The sequence below is a fragment of the Ranitomeya variabilis genome, chromosome 2 (genome assembly GCF_051348905.1).
Source record: "Ranitomeya variabilis isolate aRanVar5 chromosome 2, aRanVar5.hap1, whole genome shotgun sequence".
NCBI classification, from domain to species: domain Eukaryota; kingdom Metazoa; phylum Chordata; class Amphibia; order Anura; family Dendrobatidae; genus Ranitomeya; species Ranitomeya variabilis.
Window position 1 is genome coordinate 1003344682 of NC_135233.1, and position 13862 is coordinate 1003358543.

Below are 13862 nucleotides of genomic sequence, written 5' to 3' on the forward strand. Positions count from 1 at the left end.
TTATTATGCAAATAATATTTCCTCATATTTTCTCTAAATTACCTATCTGAATTGCAGTCATTGTTATTTTCCAGTCATCTACTATTCTAGTATAATTGCAATGTTTTGGAACAAACTGCCTATGAAAACAGTATCTTTTTTTAAAAAAAATAAACACTCAAAATGCATGTTCCAAATTATTATGCACAGCAGAGTTTTCAACCTTTTTTTTTATTATTTTGAACAAAAAAATAGTCAATTGTGAAGTTATAAGTAGTGTTGAGCATTCCGATACCGCAAGTATCGGGTATCGGCCGATATTTGCTGTATCGGAATTCCGATACCGGTATTCCGATACTTTTGTGGTATCGGGTATCGGTATCGAAACAACATTAATGTGTAAAATAAAGAATTAATTAATTTTAAAATGCGCGCGTCTCCTGCCTCCCGTGACGTCACGGCTTGTGATTGGTTGCGTCGCCCATGTGACCGCGACGCAACCAATCACAACGCCGGAACGTAATTTTAAAATCCTGAAGGACCTGAAATTACGTCACGGCTTGCTGTGATTGGTTGCGTCCCGGCCACATGGGTGGCGCGCGACCAATCACAAGCCGGGACTTCGCGTAAGGAAGTTAAAGCGCGAATTTTAAGCAAACAACGCTGCCGGTTCCCTCGGTAAGGTGCAGGCTGCGTCGGAGAGGTGAGTATAGCAATATTTTTTATTTTAATTCTTTATTTTACACATTAATATGGTTCCCAGGGCCTGAAGGAGAGTTTCCTCTCCTTCAGACCTTGGGAACCATCAGGGATACCGTCCGATACATGAGTCCCATTGACTTGTATTGGTATCGGGTATCGGTATCGGATTGGATCCGATACTTTGCCGGTATCGGCTGATACCGATACTTTCAAGTATCGGATGGTATCGCTCAACACTAGTTATAAGCATTATCAGCTTATTACAAAATGAAATCAAACAGTTTTCAAGTGAAGACTTTATTCTAGGTGATGTTACATTTGCACATGGGACCCCTTGTTCGAAAGAAGCTTCTGAACGCTCTCGCCCATTGAATTTGTCAGTTTTTGGATGGTTTCTGCTTCAATTGTTTTGCATGTGGACAGAATACCCTCCCAGAGCTGTTGCTTAGGTGTGAACTGCCTCCCGCCATCATAGACACTCCTTTTGATGATGCTCCAGAGGTTCTCAATGGGGGTGAGGTCAGGGGAAGATGGTGGCCACACCATAAGTTTGTCCTCTTTTATGCCCATAGCAGCCAGAGATGCAGATGTGTTTTTTGCAGCATGAGACGGTGCATTATCATGCATGAAAATGATCTTGCTGCAGAAAGCACGGCTCTTCCTTTTGAACCATGGCAGGAAGTGTTGTTTTAGAAACTCCACATAGATTATGGAGTTCATCTTTACCCCTTTAGGGATCATAAAGGGGCCGACAATCTCTCTCCCCATGATTCCAGCCCAAAACATTAATCCACCTCCTCCTTGTTGGGGCCTTAGCCGTGTTTTCATGGGGTGTCCATCAACCAGCCATCCACCACTCCATCCATCTGGACCATCGAGCGTTGCACGGCACTCATCGGTTTGGCCCACTGGAGCCGTTTCTGCTTGTGTGCAGTGGATAGAGGTGGTCGACAAGATGGCTTACGCACAGCTGCAAACCTCTGAAGGACCCTGCATCTTGTTGTTCTGGGGATGATGGAGGCACCAGCAGCTTCAAAAACTTGTCTGCTACTATGACAAGGCATTTTTGCAGCTGCTCTTTTAACCTTACGCAATTGCCTGTTGGAAAGAGTCCTCAATTTTTCCTTATCAGCACGCACACGTGTGTGCTGGGAATCGGCTACATACTTCTTGATTGTGCGATGATCACGATGAAGTGTCTTGGCAATGTTGATTGTAGTCATGCCTTGACCTAAATACTCCACAATTTGTTGCTTCTCAGCAGCCGACACATCCTTTTTCTTTCCCATTTTGGCAAAAAATGTAGGCTGCTTAATAATGTGGAACAGCCTTCTTAAGTAGTCTTGCCTTTATTTGGACACACCTGCCAAACTAATTTGCACAGGTATCTGCAATTGCTTTCAGTGATATAAAGAGCCCTGACACACATCGCCATCAATGAGTTTAAATGACAAACAAAAAAATTCTAACCTTATCACTCCTAAACTCTTTGTGCAGAATAATTTGGAACACAGTGTATTCTATGGAGCATCTTATGGGGCCATCAGCCTTTGTGCAGCATTATATGGGCATATTTTAATATGGAGCATCTTATGGGGCCCATCATAAACTTTATGGAGCAGTATATGGGGCTCATGATTCAATATGGATATTCAAAAACACAACCTACTGATCTATTTTTTGTTTTTGAAATTTACCAGTAGCTGCTGCATTTCCCCACCCTAGGCTTATTCTCGGGTCAATAAGTTTTCCCAGTTTTTTGTGGCAAAATTGGGGGTCTCAGCTTATACTCGAGTATATACGGTGAATGTAAAAAAAAAAATAAATATGGAACCAGCTGAGATTAGTTTTTGAAAAACCGACTGAAAGCTGTTTCTGCACAACTGTTTTGCCAATGGAATTATGCTGGATCCGTTCTAACAGATCATTACAGGACATGTGAAGATAGCCTTACTGCCTACCTTTCCTCCTTCCACAGTGATCTGTGCCTAGATTATGGCATTCCCAGAAGAGACGACTACAAACAAATGGGGTCTGAGTCAGTGTATTGCTGCTTATGTCCATGTAAAGAACTGGAAGTAGAAATATACACTGCTCAAAAAATAAAAGGAATACTAAAATGCCACATCCTAGTGATTACAAAATGAAATATTCCAGTTATAAATCTCTATTCATTACATAGTGGAATAATAAAACATAAAAATAATTAATGTAAATCAAAATTAATATCCCATGGATGTTTGGATTTGGAAAGATACTCAAAATCAAAGTGAAAAATCAAATTACAGGCTGATCCAACTTCAGTGGTGTGATCAGTAGTGTGTGTGGCCTCCACGTGCCTGTTTATATGCAACAACAACTACAACGCCTAGGCATGCTCCTGATGAGGCAGCAGATGTTCTCCTGAGGGATCTCCTCCCAGACCTGGAATAAATCGGTCAACTCCTGGACAGTCTGTGATGTGACGTTGGTGGATGGAACGAGACATGATGTCCCAGATGTGCTCGATTTGGATTCAGATCTGGGGAACGGGCGGGCCAGTCCATAGCTTCAATGCCTTCATCATGCAGGAGCTGCTGACACACTTCATCCACATGAGGCCAAGCATTGTCCTGTATTAAGGGGAACCCAGGGCCAACCGCACCAGCATATGGTCTCACAATGGGTCTGAGCATTTCATCCCAGTACCTAATGGCAGTCAGGGTACCTCTGGCTAGCCCATGGAGGGCTGTGCAGCCCTTGAAAAAAATTACACCCCACACCATTACTGACCCATTGCCAAACCGATCATGCTGAAGGATGTTGCAGAATATTCTACGCGGTATCTCCAGACTCTGTCATGTCTTTCACATGTGCTCATTGTGAACCTCCTCTCATCTGTGAAGAGCACAGGGTGCCAATGTCGAATCTGCCAATCTTGGTGTTCTCTGGCAAATGCCAATTGCTCTGCACGGTGTTAGGCTGAAGCACAATATCCACTTGTGGATGTTGGGCCCTCATAGCAGACATGGATGTTAGTGACCTGCTTGAGGTCATTTTGCAGGACTGTCTCTGCTCTTCTTGCACAAAGGAGTAGGTAGCCGTCCTGCTGCTGGGTTGTTTCCCTCCTGCGACCCCCTCCATGTCTCCTGGTGTACTATCCTGGCTCTTGGTATCTGCTGCATGCTCTGGACATTGTGCTGACAGATACAGCTACCCTTCTTGCCACAGCTCGCATTGATGTGTTATCCTGGATGAGCTGCACTTCCTGAGCACTTCTGTGGGTTGTAGACACTGCTTCATACTGTACCTCTAAGGGTGAGAGCAATGACAAAATGCAAAAGTGACCAAAACAACAGCCAAAAAGTATGAGAACAGAGAAATGGCCTGTGTTCACCACCTACAGAACCACTCCTTTATTGAGGTTGTCTTGCTAATTGACTATCCTTTCTACCCGTTGTCTGTTTTATTTGCACAACAGCAGGAGAAATTGATTAGCAATCAGAGTTGCTTCATAACTGGACAGGTTGATTTCACAGAAGTGTGATTGACTTTTACATTGTGTTATTTAAGTGTTCCCTTTATTTTTTTGAGCAGTGTATTAGGCCTACATGCATAGTTGGGCAATATGAGGCCCAATGTACACAATTGTATACAATTTTTTAAAGTGATTTTCTGAGATTTTACATTGACTGTACTTATGTTGTCTATGTTCCACTCGCAGACAGTTCTTTTTAGAGTTCAGGACTCAGATCCCAACTCTTCCCCCCCCCCCCAAAAAAAAAAAAAAAAAAAAAAAAAAATAGCTGTAGCTCCCAAAATGTTGTCAGCCCACAGAATGCACCTATTCCTGCCAAATGACTTTCCCATTATATATTGAGGGAGTTGTGCAGCAAGCATGCTGAATTGGCCTGGCAGCTAAGTTCCTGTCGCTGTATTTCTGTAGAGTACATTAATCTGCAGTCTGTTTATAATCATAAACTTTTTTTTTTTCAGGCGAAGGAGTGTGGGCAACTGAAAAATAAGTGGCTGATGATCAATATCCAGAATGTGCAGGATTTTGCTTGTCAGTGCTTAAACCGTGACATATGGAGCAATGATTCTGTGAAGTCATTAATAAAAGAACATTTTATATTTTGGCAGGTAGGTTCCCTCTACTAGGCTGTAATGGAATTTTACAGGTATAAAAGATCAAGTGATTTAGTATTTTATAAAAAAAAAGTGGTTCCTGTGGCATTTCTTTCTTAGGCTACGTTCACACTAGCGTTGTGCGCCGCTGCGTCGGCGACGCAACGCACAACGCACGCAAAAACGCGGCAAAACGCACGCAAAAACGCTGCGTTTTGCGACGCATGCGTCGGTTTTTGCCGAAAATCGGACGCAAGAAAAATGCAACTTGTTGCGTTTTCTTGGTCCGACGCTTGCGGCAAAAAATACGCATGTGTGGCACAACGCAACAAAAAAAAACGCATGCGTCCCCCATGTTAAGTATAGGGGGAGCATGACGCATGCGTCGCCGCTGCGTCGCCGACGCAAACCCGACGCACATTAGCTTAACGCTAATGTGAACGTAGCCTTAGCATTTACTTTAAAATGTATTTATGGTATATCCAGAAAAACAGTGGCAAAAAAAATATATCTGTATATCTATGCACAGTTGCACATGCACTGTGGGAGGACTATGTATCTTAGGCTGATGCAATGCGGAAATCTGCAGATATACGGTATGTAGATTTTTGGAGCAGAAATTACACTATAAAACTGCGACATTAGTTTGGCTAAAATGTTTAGTACCATCAGGTTTACATCTGTAATAAGCAATCCCTGCATGTGTTTGATGTCTAACAGCCGTGAGATATGCAGCCGCAGGGTCTCGAACATATTATTTGACCATGCCGAAGACACTTGGGTAGCACCCGCGTGCTCTGAGAAGACCTTATCTGAGCATGTTCGCTGATCACTATTTGAGCACCCAAAAGAGCTTGCACTGGTGCGCATTAGCCTGTTAATTATTAGTGTTTTTTCCAAATAGACCTCACTTTACTTTTAAAGGGCTATTCTGAAGTTCCAAAATTTCTTTTAGACAGCATGAAAATAAGAAAGTTTGCTATTGACTTGTTTTTTTACGATCTGCTGTCATTGAGAGCTTTTATCTTTTATGGTGTAGAACTGGTAACTACAAGCAGTTCCATTCCAGGAGAGGTGTTAACTCCTAACATCCCAGCCAGCTCAGGGCAGTCCATTGATTTCTATATAGCAGTTAGCTGCTCACCTCCCTCCCATCACTCTTGTCTTCTGGAGGGATGCTGTTATAAATTTTGCAAAATTTATAGCCCCCAGTTTTCACAGGAGGTCTCCTAATCACAGCTCTCGGCTCACTGTGTTTGTGATCACGTTTTTCTTGATCACTAGGGATGTGTAATACTGAATTGCGGATATTGATTTTCTGTGTGTGCGGCAATTCACTTTCCTGTGCTCTGCATTTCCATTTAGTAAGATTTCTAAAAGGGGGGTAGTAATTTCCTCTTGAGGCTGGAAAAAAAACAAGATTATTATAATTTGTATTTGTGTATCTGACAAATTCCGAATGGGTACCACACTGCCACACTCGTTATTAGCCACGATGATTTGCTCCTATCAACCACTGGATGCTATGAATGTGGTCACCAATGAGGTTTGTGTAAATACACAATGAAAACTACTATGTTTTCATCCATAAAGACAAACCGTGCAAAATTAGTTTATTAAATGCAGTGCTAAAAATGTAGTGCACTGTGAAACCTGTGGCCTTCAGTACAAAGGGTGAATGACATGACCATTTAGAAAGTGGATTGAAGAACAGCTCTGTGAGGTGGACTAAGGCTATGTTCACAAATTGCGTTTTTGCTGCTTTTTTTATGCCTCTTTTAAGCTCCTTACAAAAAGCAGGTTTTGCTTAGTTTATGCTGCGTTTTTTTGTGCGTTTTTTAATTGCTTTTTTGTCTGTACATTTGCCTCTTGTGCATGCTGATAAAGTTTAGTGCATAAAAAAAAATCTGATTCAACTTCATCAGGTTTTGGCAGCAAAAACGCAACAAAACCTGGTACCTTGCTTAGTTTTTGCGCTAACCATCGCTTTTAATGGGTGAAAAACACTGAAAGAAGTGACATGCTGCGTTTTGCAAAAACCAAGTGCTTCTGACAAAACAGTCAGGGGAAAAAAAAAACAAGCTGTGTGCATGACACTTATGTAATCTCATTGACTTTGCTGATACTGCGAAACGCAGCTGAAAATTTGCATTAAAAAAAGCTGAATAAAAATGCTGCAAAAGCACAACTTGTGAACCTAGCCTAAAACTACCATGGCAACTTGGCTAGCTGTAGAATAATTGGCGTTGAACAGGTTAAAGTCCCCATACAAATTGGTGACTGGTATAGAAAATGTATTGCCTGGGAAGCCTTCTGGATTCTTGAGATACACACTGGGTTTCCTAAACTAATGACCTGAAAGGTTTATTATATATGCAGTTTATCTGACCTAGAAAACAACCGACCAAGAATGTCAAGTGTCGGACCCCCATCAATCTCATATTGAGATCTTCAATAAATACAGAGCATTTGCTGACTGCATGAAATGAACCAATAGTAGCCATGTTGTATGTATTTTTTTCTTTTTTTTATATAGTGTTTTATGCCTTTCTTACAGACTATACAGAAAGCTGTTAGGCCCCTTTCACACATCAGTTTTTTGCCATCAGGCACAATTCGGTGGATTAAAAAAAACGAAAAAAAAAAACGGATCTGGCAAAAGTCGGCACCGGATCCGTTTTTTTATCATAGACTTGTATTAGCGCCGGATTGCAACGGATAGCCTCACGTTTCATCCGTTTTTTGACGGATCTGTCGAAAAATTCATTTTCCAGCGGCCGGAGACAATGTACGGATGGATCCGGTGAAAAACGTATGAAACGTGAGTGAAATGATGGAATCCGGCAACCAAATCCGTTTTTTTTTTTTTTACACAAATCATGCATTTTCCATTGTGGTCTCTGTTTCTCTGTTTCTCTTTTTTTTTCTCTTTCTTTCTTTCGTTCTTTCTTTCTTTCTGTTTCTTTCTCTTCTCTCACTCGCTCTCTCCCTGCTCTCTCTCCCTGCTCTCTCTGCTCTCTCTCTCTCTCCCTGCTCTCTCTCCCTGCTCTCTCTCTCCCTGCTCTCTCTCTCCCTGCTCTCTCTCTCTCTCCCTGCTCTCTCTCTCTCTCCCTGCTCTCTCTCTCTCTCCCTGCTCTCGCTCTCTCTCCCTGCTCGCTCGCTCTCTCCCTGCTCGCTCGCTCTCTCTCCCTGCTCGCTCGCTCTCTCTCCCTGCTCGCTCGCTCTCTCTCCCTGCTCGCTCGCTCTCTCTCCCTGCTCGCTCGCGCTCTCTCCCTGCTCGCTCGCGCTCTCTCCCTGCTCGCTCGCGCTCTCTCCCTGCTCGCTCGCGCTCTCTCCCTGCTCGCTCGCGCTCTCTCCCTGCTCGCTCGCGCTCTCTCCCTGCTCGCTCGCGCTCTCTCCCTGCTCGCTCGCGCTCTCTCCCTGCTCGCTCGCGCTCTCTCCCTGCTCGCTCGCGCTCTCTCCCTGCTCGCTCGCGCTCTCTCCCTGCTCGCTCGCGCTCTCTCCCTGCTCGCTCGCGCTCTCTCCCTGCTCGCTCGCGCTCTCTCCCTGCTCGCTCGCGCTCTCTCCCTGCTCGCTCGCGCTCTCTCCCTGCTCGCTCGCGCTCTCTCCCTGCTCGCTCGCTCTCTCTCCCTGCTCGCTCGCTCTCTCTCCCTGCTCGCTCGCTCTCTCTCCCTGCTCGCTCTCTCTCTTCCTGCTCGCGCTCTCTCTCTTCCTGCTCGCTCTCTTCCTGCTCTCTCTCTCTCTCTTCCTGCTCCAGAGAGAGAGAAATCCAGCAAAAATGGATTAAATGTGATCAATCCGGCACTAATACAACTGTATGAGAAAAAAACGCATCTGTTTTTTTCCAAACTCGACGAATTGTGCCTGACGGCAAAAACCTGATGTGTGAAAGTATACTTAATTGGCGTTTCAAGTAATACAATGTATCAACCCTGTTACCAATAAGTCATCCCTGTAAATGTTCTGTATTCACAGGTTTACCATGACAGTGAAGAGGGGCAGAGATATATACAGTTTTACAAGTTATCCGACTTCCCATATGTCTCCATATTGGACCCACGTACAGGTGACTGACATTTATGTTGAGCTTGCTCTTTTTCTCGATTCCTTTTAAGCTCTGACTCTTTGTTGTTGTATTGATTATTTTTGTTTTTTGTCTTCCCTCTTTCCCAAAGGCCAAAAGATGGTTGAATGGCACAAGTTAGATGTTAATTCATTTTTGGAACAAGTTATGGGATTTTTGGCAGAGCACGGTCAGCTTGATGGACTTTCCAGCAGCCCTCCCAAGAAACGGTTGCGTTCTGTAAGTATAAAGCCGCGTCTGTTAGTTCTTTTTGTACTAGATTTTTTTTCTGCTACTAGATCTATATTAGGATCTATGGATGTTTTAGAGGGGTAGGTCCATTTAAGGCCCCTCTGAGTCACAGCGAATAGTCATGCTACACATTTTTGTATAGATACGTATTGCACAGTCGATGATTGACAAGAGGCTAGACTACAATTAGATGGGTTTTTTATTTCTAAAACGCTGAAGTCTTTGACACCTTCTATGTATATTGTATTGGAGTACTATGGGCCTTGTTTCTTTAATCGCACTCTTCTAATTTGCATTAGTGGTCTTACTGTCCTCCAGGAGAGCCTCATCGATGCAAGTGAGGACAGTCAGTTAGAAGCGGCAATACGTGCCTCCCTGCAAGAAACCCATTTTGACTCTTCAGCCAGTAAACAAGCCGGTCGCTATGAGGAGGAGTCGGACACGGAGCTGTATTCTGGCAGCGAAGAGTTCATCTCAGTCTGTGGATCAGATCATGAGGATGAGAAGGAGAAGCGGCTGCCCGAGTCACTGCCAGAACAGGGGACATCCAGCAGTAAATCTAGGAAGGCCACAACTAAAACCATCAATCACAGGAAAGATGACTTATGTCCACTAGAGCCAGTTATAGGAGAAGACGATTCTTCGAACCACCGCTTACTGCCTGAAAATCCTCCCACAGAATCTCAAGATGTAAAAGACAATTTTGGGAACGATGAATCTTCTGAAGACTGTCCGGATACAAGTAACGGTTTGTACTGCACCATATTATGCATGCCTTCAGACATTTCTAGTTTCCATGGGTAACACTGCGTGATTAATTGAATTCCATCGCAGTTTCCCTCTGCCTCGCGCTCCCCTCTGCCTCGCGCTCCCCTCTGCCTCGGGCTCCCCTCTGCCTCGCACTCCCCGTAAAATTTTGTTAAAATGGAAATATGTCGCTGGCAGACAATGTGCTTCAACATATATGATTGTGGCCCTGTGCATGTCAGACATGTCCATAGCCTACATGGTTCAGACAGATTCCTGTCCCTTTAGCATCCACCAGTATGTGGCCTCAAGTGTGAGGCAAAAAACACATTCTGCTCCATGTACAATTATCGTTTTGGGATTTTTTTTTTTATACCATCATAATATATGGGTGATGTTCACCAAGAGCTTTACACTGATTGTGAGCAGGCATAATGGTGTAGATCCCAGATACACAAGGGTAACATTGCCCAACATGGACTTATTATCCATACTCATACACAGATGAGGCTGCCTCTGTCCAGTAATGGATTATAGAGAGCTGATTACTAATTATTGCTCTCTAAAATTTCATCTGGTCATTTATTTCCTGTTTGTTTTTGTTTTTTTTTTGTTTTTTTAATCTTCCAGGTCCCAAAGCGAAACTCATGCTGCGATACCCAGATGGTAAAAGGGAACAGATCTCACTACCAGAAAAGGCCAAATTGATGGTATGTATGATATGAGCAAGGCTGGTGATGGAACCAGTTGCTGCTTTGGGCGCAGGCAGTTGCCCTGGGTTTCAAATACTTTGGGGGTGCCAAATTTTACACCATGCACCTACTGCAGCATTTAGGCGCTGTTTTGACATATCGGTCGGTGCTGCACTTCTTATACTGATCTCGGCAGTCAAGATAAGCGTGTCATCAACTGCTGTGCTTGGCATAAGCAGTGACCACAATCACTAATCTCTTAGTATCATTAAATTAGTTTTGTCATCAATCACTACCTTTGGGGAGCGCTGCAGCTTATAAAAAAAAAAAAAAAAAACTCGACTGCTTTACCTGTCGCTGCCTATGTAAAGGCTACACTGCGCTTTCCCAAAGCTCTGTCTATCTGCTCACTTCAGACCAAGCTAGGACATACAGCAATGTAGCAACGTAGAACTTTTTTTTTTTTTTTTATTCTATGTCATCATTCAACAAAAGGTAGAAAATAACCAAGGGCAAACTGTACTTATAGCAGTACTTTTCTCAAAGTACAATCCCTGTGCTTGAGAGAAAAGGGATTCATTATTAGACTGGTGGAAGGCACTCGAGGAGTGCCAACGTTCCATGGGTGCAAAATTCTTGTCTTCCCCCGAGTGTTACCTGCCTATACTATGCCACTGGAGGTCATGTCCACTGATACCTGCCGGGCTATGCAAAATCACCAGGTGTAGAGCCCATGGATGGAGTTCTCGTAATGTCTAATGGTGCCTCGTTTGGAGATCACAAGCTCACGTATAATGATATTATATGCAGATGTTCACAGCAAGTCATTCAATATTGTTTATTTATTTTTTGAAGTTATTATTTTGCTTTTGATAAAATTGGACCCAAACTTCACAGGGATCCTATAAACCTGGTTGTTTCTGTGGCTAACCTGACTGAATAAAATGTTGAGGCAAACAACAATAACCACCCAAATATGCAAATTCACGTACATAACTCTAGGACTTGACATTTAAAAACACATAAATGACAAAAGAGTATGTGTACGATGTAATATTAATTCTAATCTTTATTTAGTAAATATTTTATAAAAGAAACCAATAAAGTATACAATAGTAATATCTGAAGCTGCAATACCAAGTTTTAGTTGCAGGAGACTATACTGCTTATTTTACCCTGATTAGAAACCTGTTATGTCCTGTTTGGACTGCACTGCAAGTACAAGACAAAGTGCTTTTAGTATAACATGCTGCTTATTAACGTGCATATACCATAAAATTAAATAAAGATTAAACTTACATAATAGGACAAGGTATTGTAATAGTTCCCCCGCCGCCCCAACGCACGTTTCATTTGTTCACTATCTCAGGAGGTGTATTTTTTTTTTTTATTACCTTGGTTCGGTCTGTACCTCTTCGGGATGTGACTATTTAGGTTGCATAGACGGATGTTTTGGTTATCCTTCGTGTCTTTTCACTTGCGCTTCTCTCCCATCTTGTCTCACAGGCTCTGGTTAAGCATGTACAGCAGAGAGGATATCCAAATGAGAGGTTTGAGCTCCTAACAAACTTTCCACGACGGAAGTTATCACACTTGGACTATGATATCACATTACAAGATGCCGGCTTGTGTCCTCAAGAGACTGTGTTTGTGCAAGAAAGAAATTGACCAACTTCATATAAATGTTTCCTTCCTCCCTGTTCACCATCTTTTACTTTGTCACTCCTCATAAGACTTTTTTTTTTTCTGCCATTTAGTCTTGTCTCATCCTTATTACATACTTTTGGGAATGACAAATATCAGTGACGTGCTATGGTTTGGAGAGGCCTCCTGTTCTATGGTTATGAAGGAACCATACAAGCAGTTCCTGCATTTCACGAACTGTCTTTCTTCAGCTGTACTGGAATAATCTGCCTCGTCTGATGTCAGCAGCTCCCAACTATTTTTTTTTCTTTTTGGAAAGTCTCAGCCAATTTTGTATTTTTTTTTTTTTTTTTTTTTTTTTTACTTTAATGTTGCATATTTGCTAAGTTCATTTGGAACTTCATGTTAATTTCATCAGTGACTCTTATTTATTGCATCTTATATTTTTTTCCTCTTTTTGCTTTGCAGCAAAATCAGAGCATGTTATGTTTCATAGAAGACCGGGTTTTGATATGTGGATTCTCAAACTGACCAATATTGGATTGTCCATTTGTCTCTGAGCGCTATCACATGCCAGTAATACTGGAGGCAGCCTCAGATTGCACTACCTGTCCCACCCATGCCCCTTGTTTTCTTGGCTGATGGTGGCAGGAGAAAATGGGTGTTTTTATGTAAAATATTTACACCTTGCCTATTTTTATTTTAAAACACTTTGGGTGTTGACAATGATAGAAAATACATTTATACAGTAAAATATCTGTAATCTGACATTATTGGAAAAAATGAAAACTTTATGGTTAAAAAAACAAATGAAAACCAAAATAAAATAAACTGTGCTACCATTAGGCTACATCTTTACAGGGACATGCATTAACTTCTCGCGCACTCCATTGTAAAACGGTATCTGTATTGAGAGAGTTCGTACCTTACAAATTAGATAAACTGTTCAAGTCTCGCATTAAATTGAAAGGGACTCAGTTTTTGCATCAGAATAAAGCTGAATTAGTTTGGTGCAATCAGACTTTGCATTGCTTTTGAGGACTTAGTCGAATGTGGCAGAGCTGCAATACCAGACACAACCAAATGGACAAAGAAAAGCTTAAAGGAATCTGTCAGCAGTTTGTACTAAGTAGTCTGAGGGCAGCATGAGGCAGGGGCCGAAACACGGATTGCAGTGATGTGTCACTTATTAGGCTGTGTGCTGTTGTTTCAAGACAATGAATATTTTATCAGTAGGAGATTATCAACTGCTGCTCATTTGAGCCCTGGTCCTGCTCCGCTCCCAGCACTGATTAGCAGTTTACTGTCACTATACAATATATTCAGAAATCTGTGGTGTGGATTGGGGCAGCTTTTTGAGCTCTGTTAAATCTAAAAAAAACAAACAACTGATTTGTATCACAACTGCTGCACCCAGTAAACCAAGTTACATATCCCTGGAATCGGGGTCTCTGCCCATATATCAAGCTGCTCTCAAATGAAGGAGCAAAAACTTCTTGACAGATTACTTTTAAATGGCAGTGATAAAGCCTGGAGGGAGGCAGCCATGTTTTTATTATACACCCCCTACTGAAGTTGCATAACTCTACGCATCCCTAAAGTCACTATATAGTCATCACACTTGAAATGAGACATTCCTTATCCTTTTTTCTTTGCTGTGCAATGTAACCTAGTGG

General features: G+C 42.4%; 1 protein-coding gene across 1 annotated transcript in view; it reads left to right on the forward strand.

Moving 5' to 3' along the window:
• The window catches only part of UBXN7 (UBX domain protein 7), a 47866-nt gene extending 34292 nt beyond the window's left edge, over positions 1–13574 (forward strand). Inside the window, exons 6-11 of the mRNA XM_077291219.1 lie at positions 4657–4803; positions 8764–8854; positions 8964–9091; positions 9422–9851; positions 10481–10560; positions 12049–13574. Of these exons, the coding sequence (XP_077147334.1) occupies positions 4657–4803; positions 8764–8854; positions 8964–9091; positions 9422–9851; positions 10481–10560; positions 12049–12210 (1038 nt within the window). The 3' untranslated portion in view covers positions 12211–13574. The remainder of the gene's footprint in view (positions 1–4656; positions 4804–8763; positions 8855–8963; positions 9092–9421; positions 9852–10480; positions 10561–12048) is intronic.
• The last annotated feature ends 288 nt before the right edge of the window (positions 13575–13862 follow it).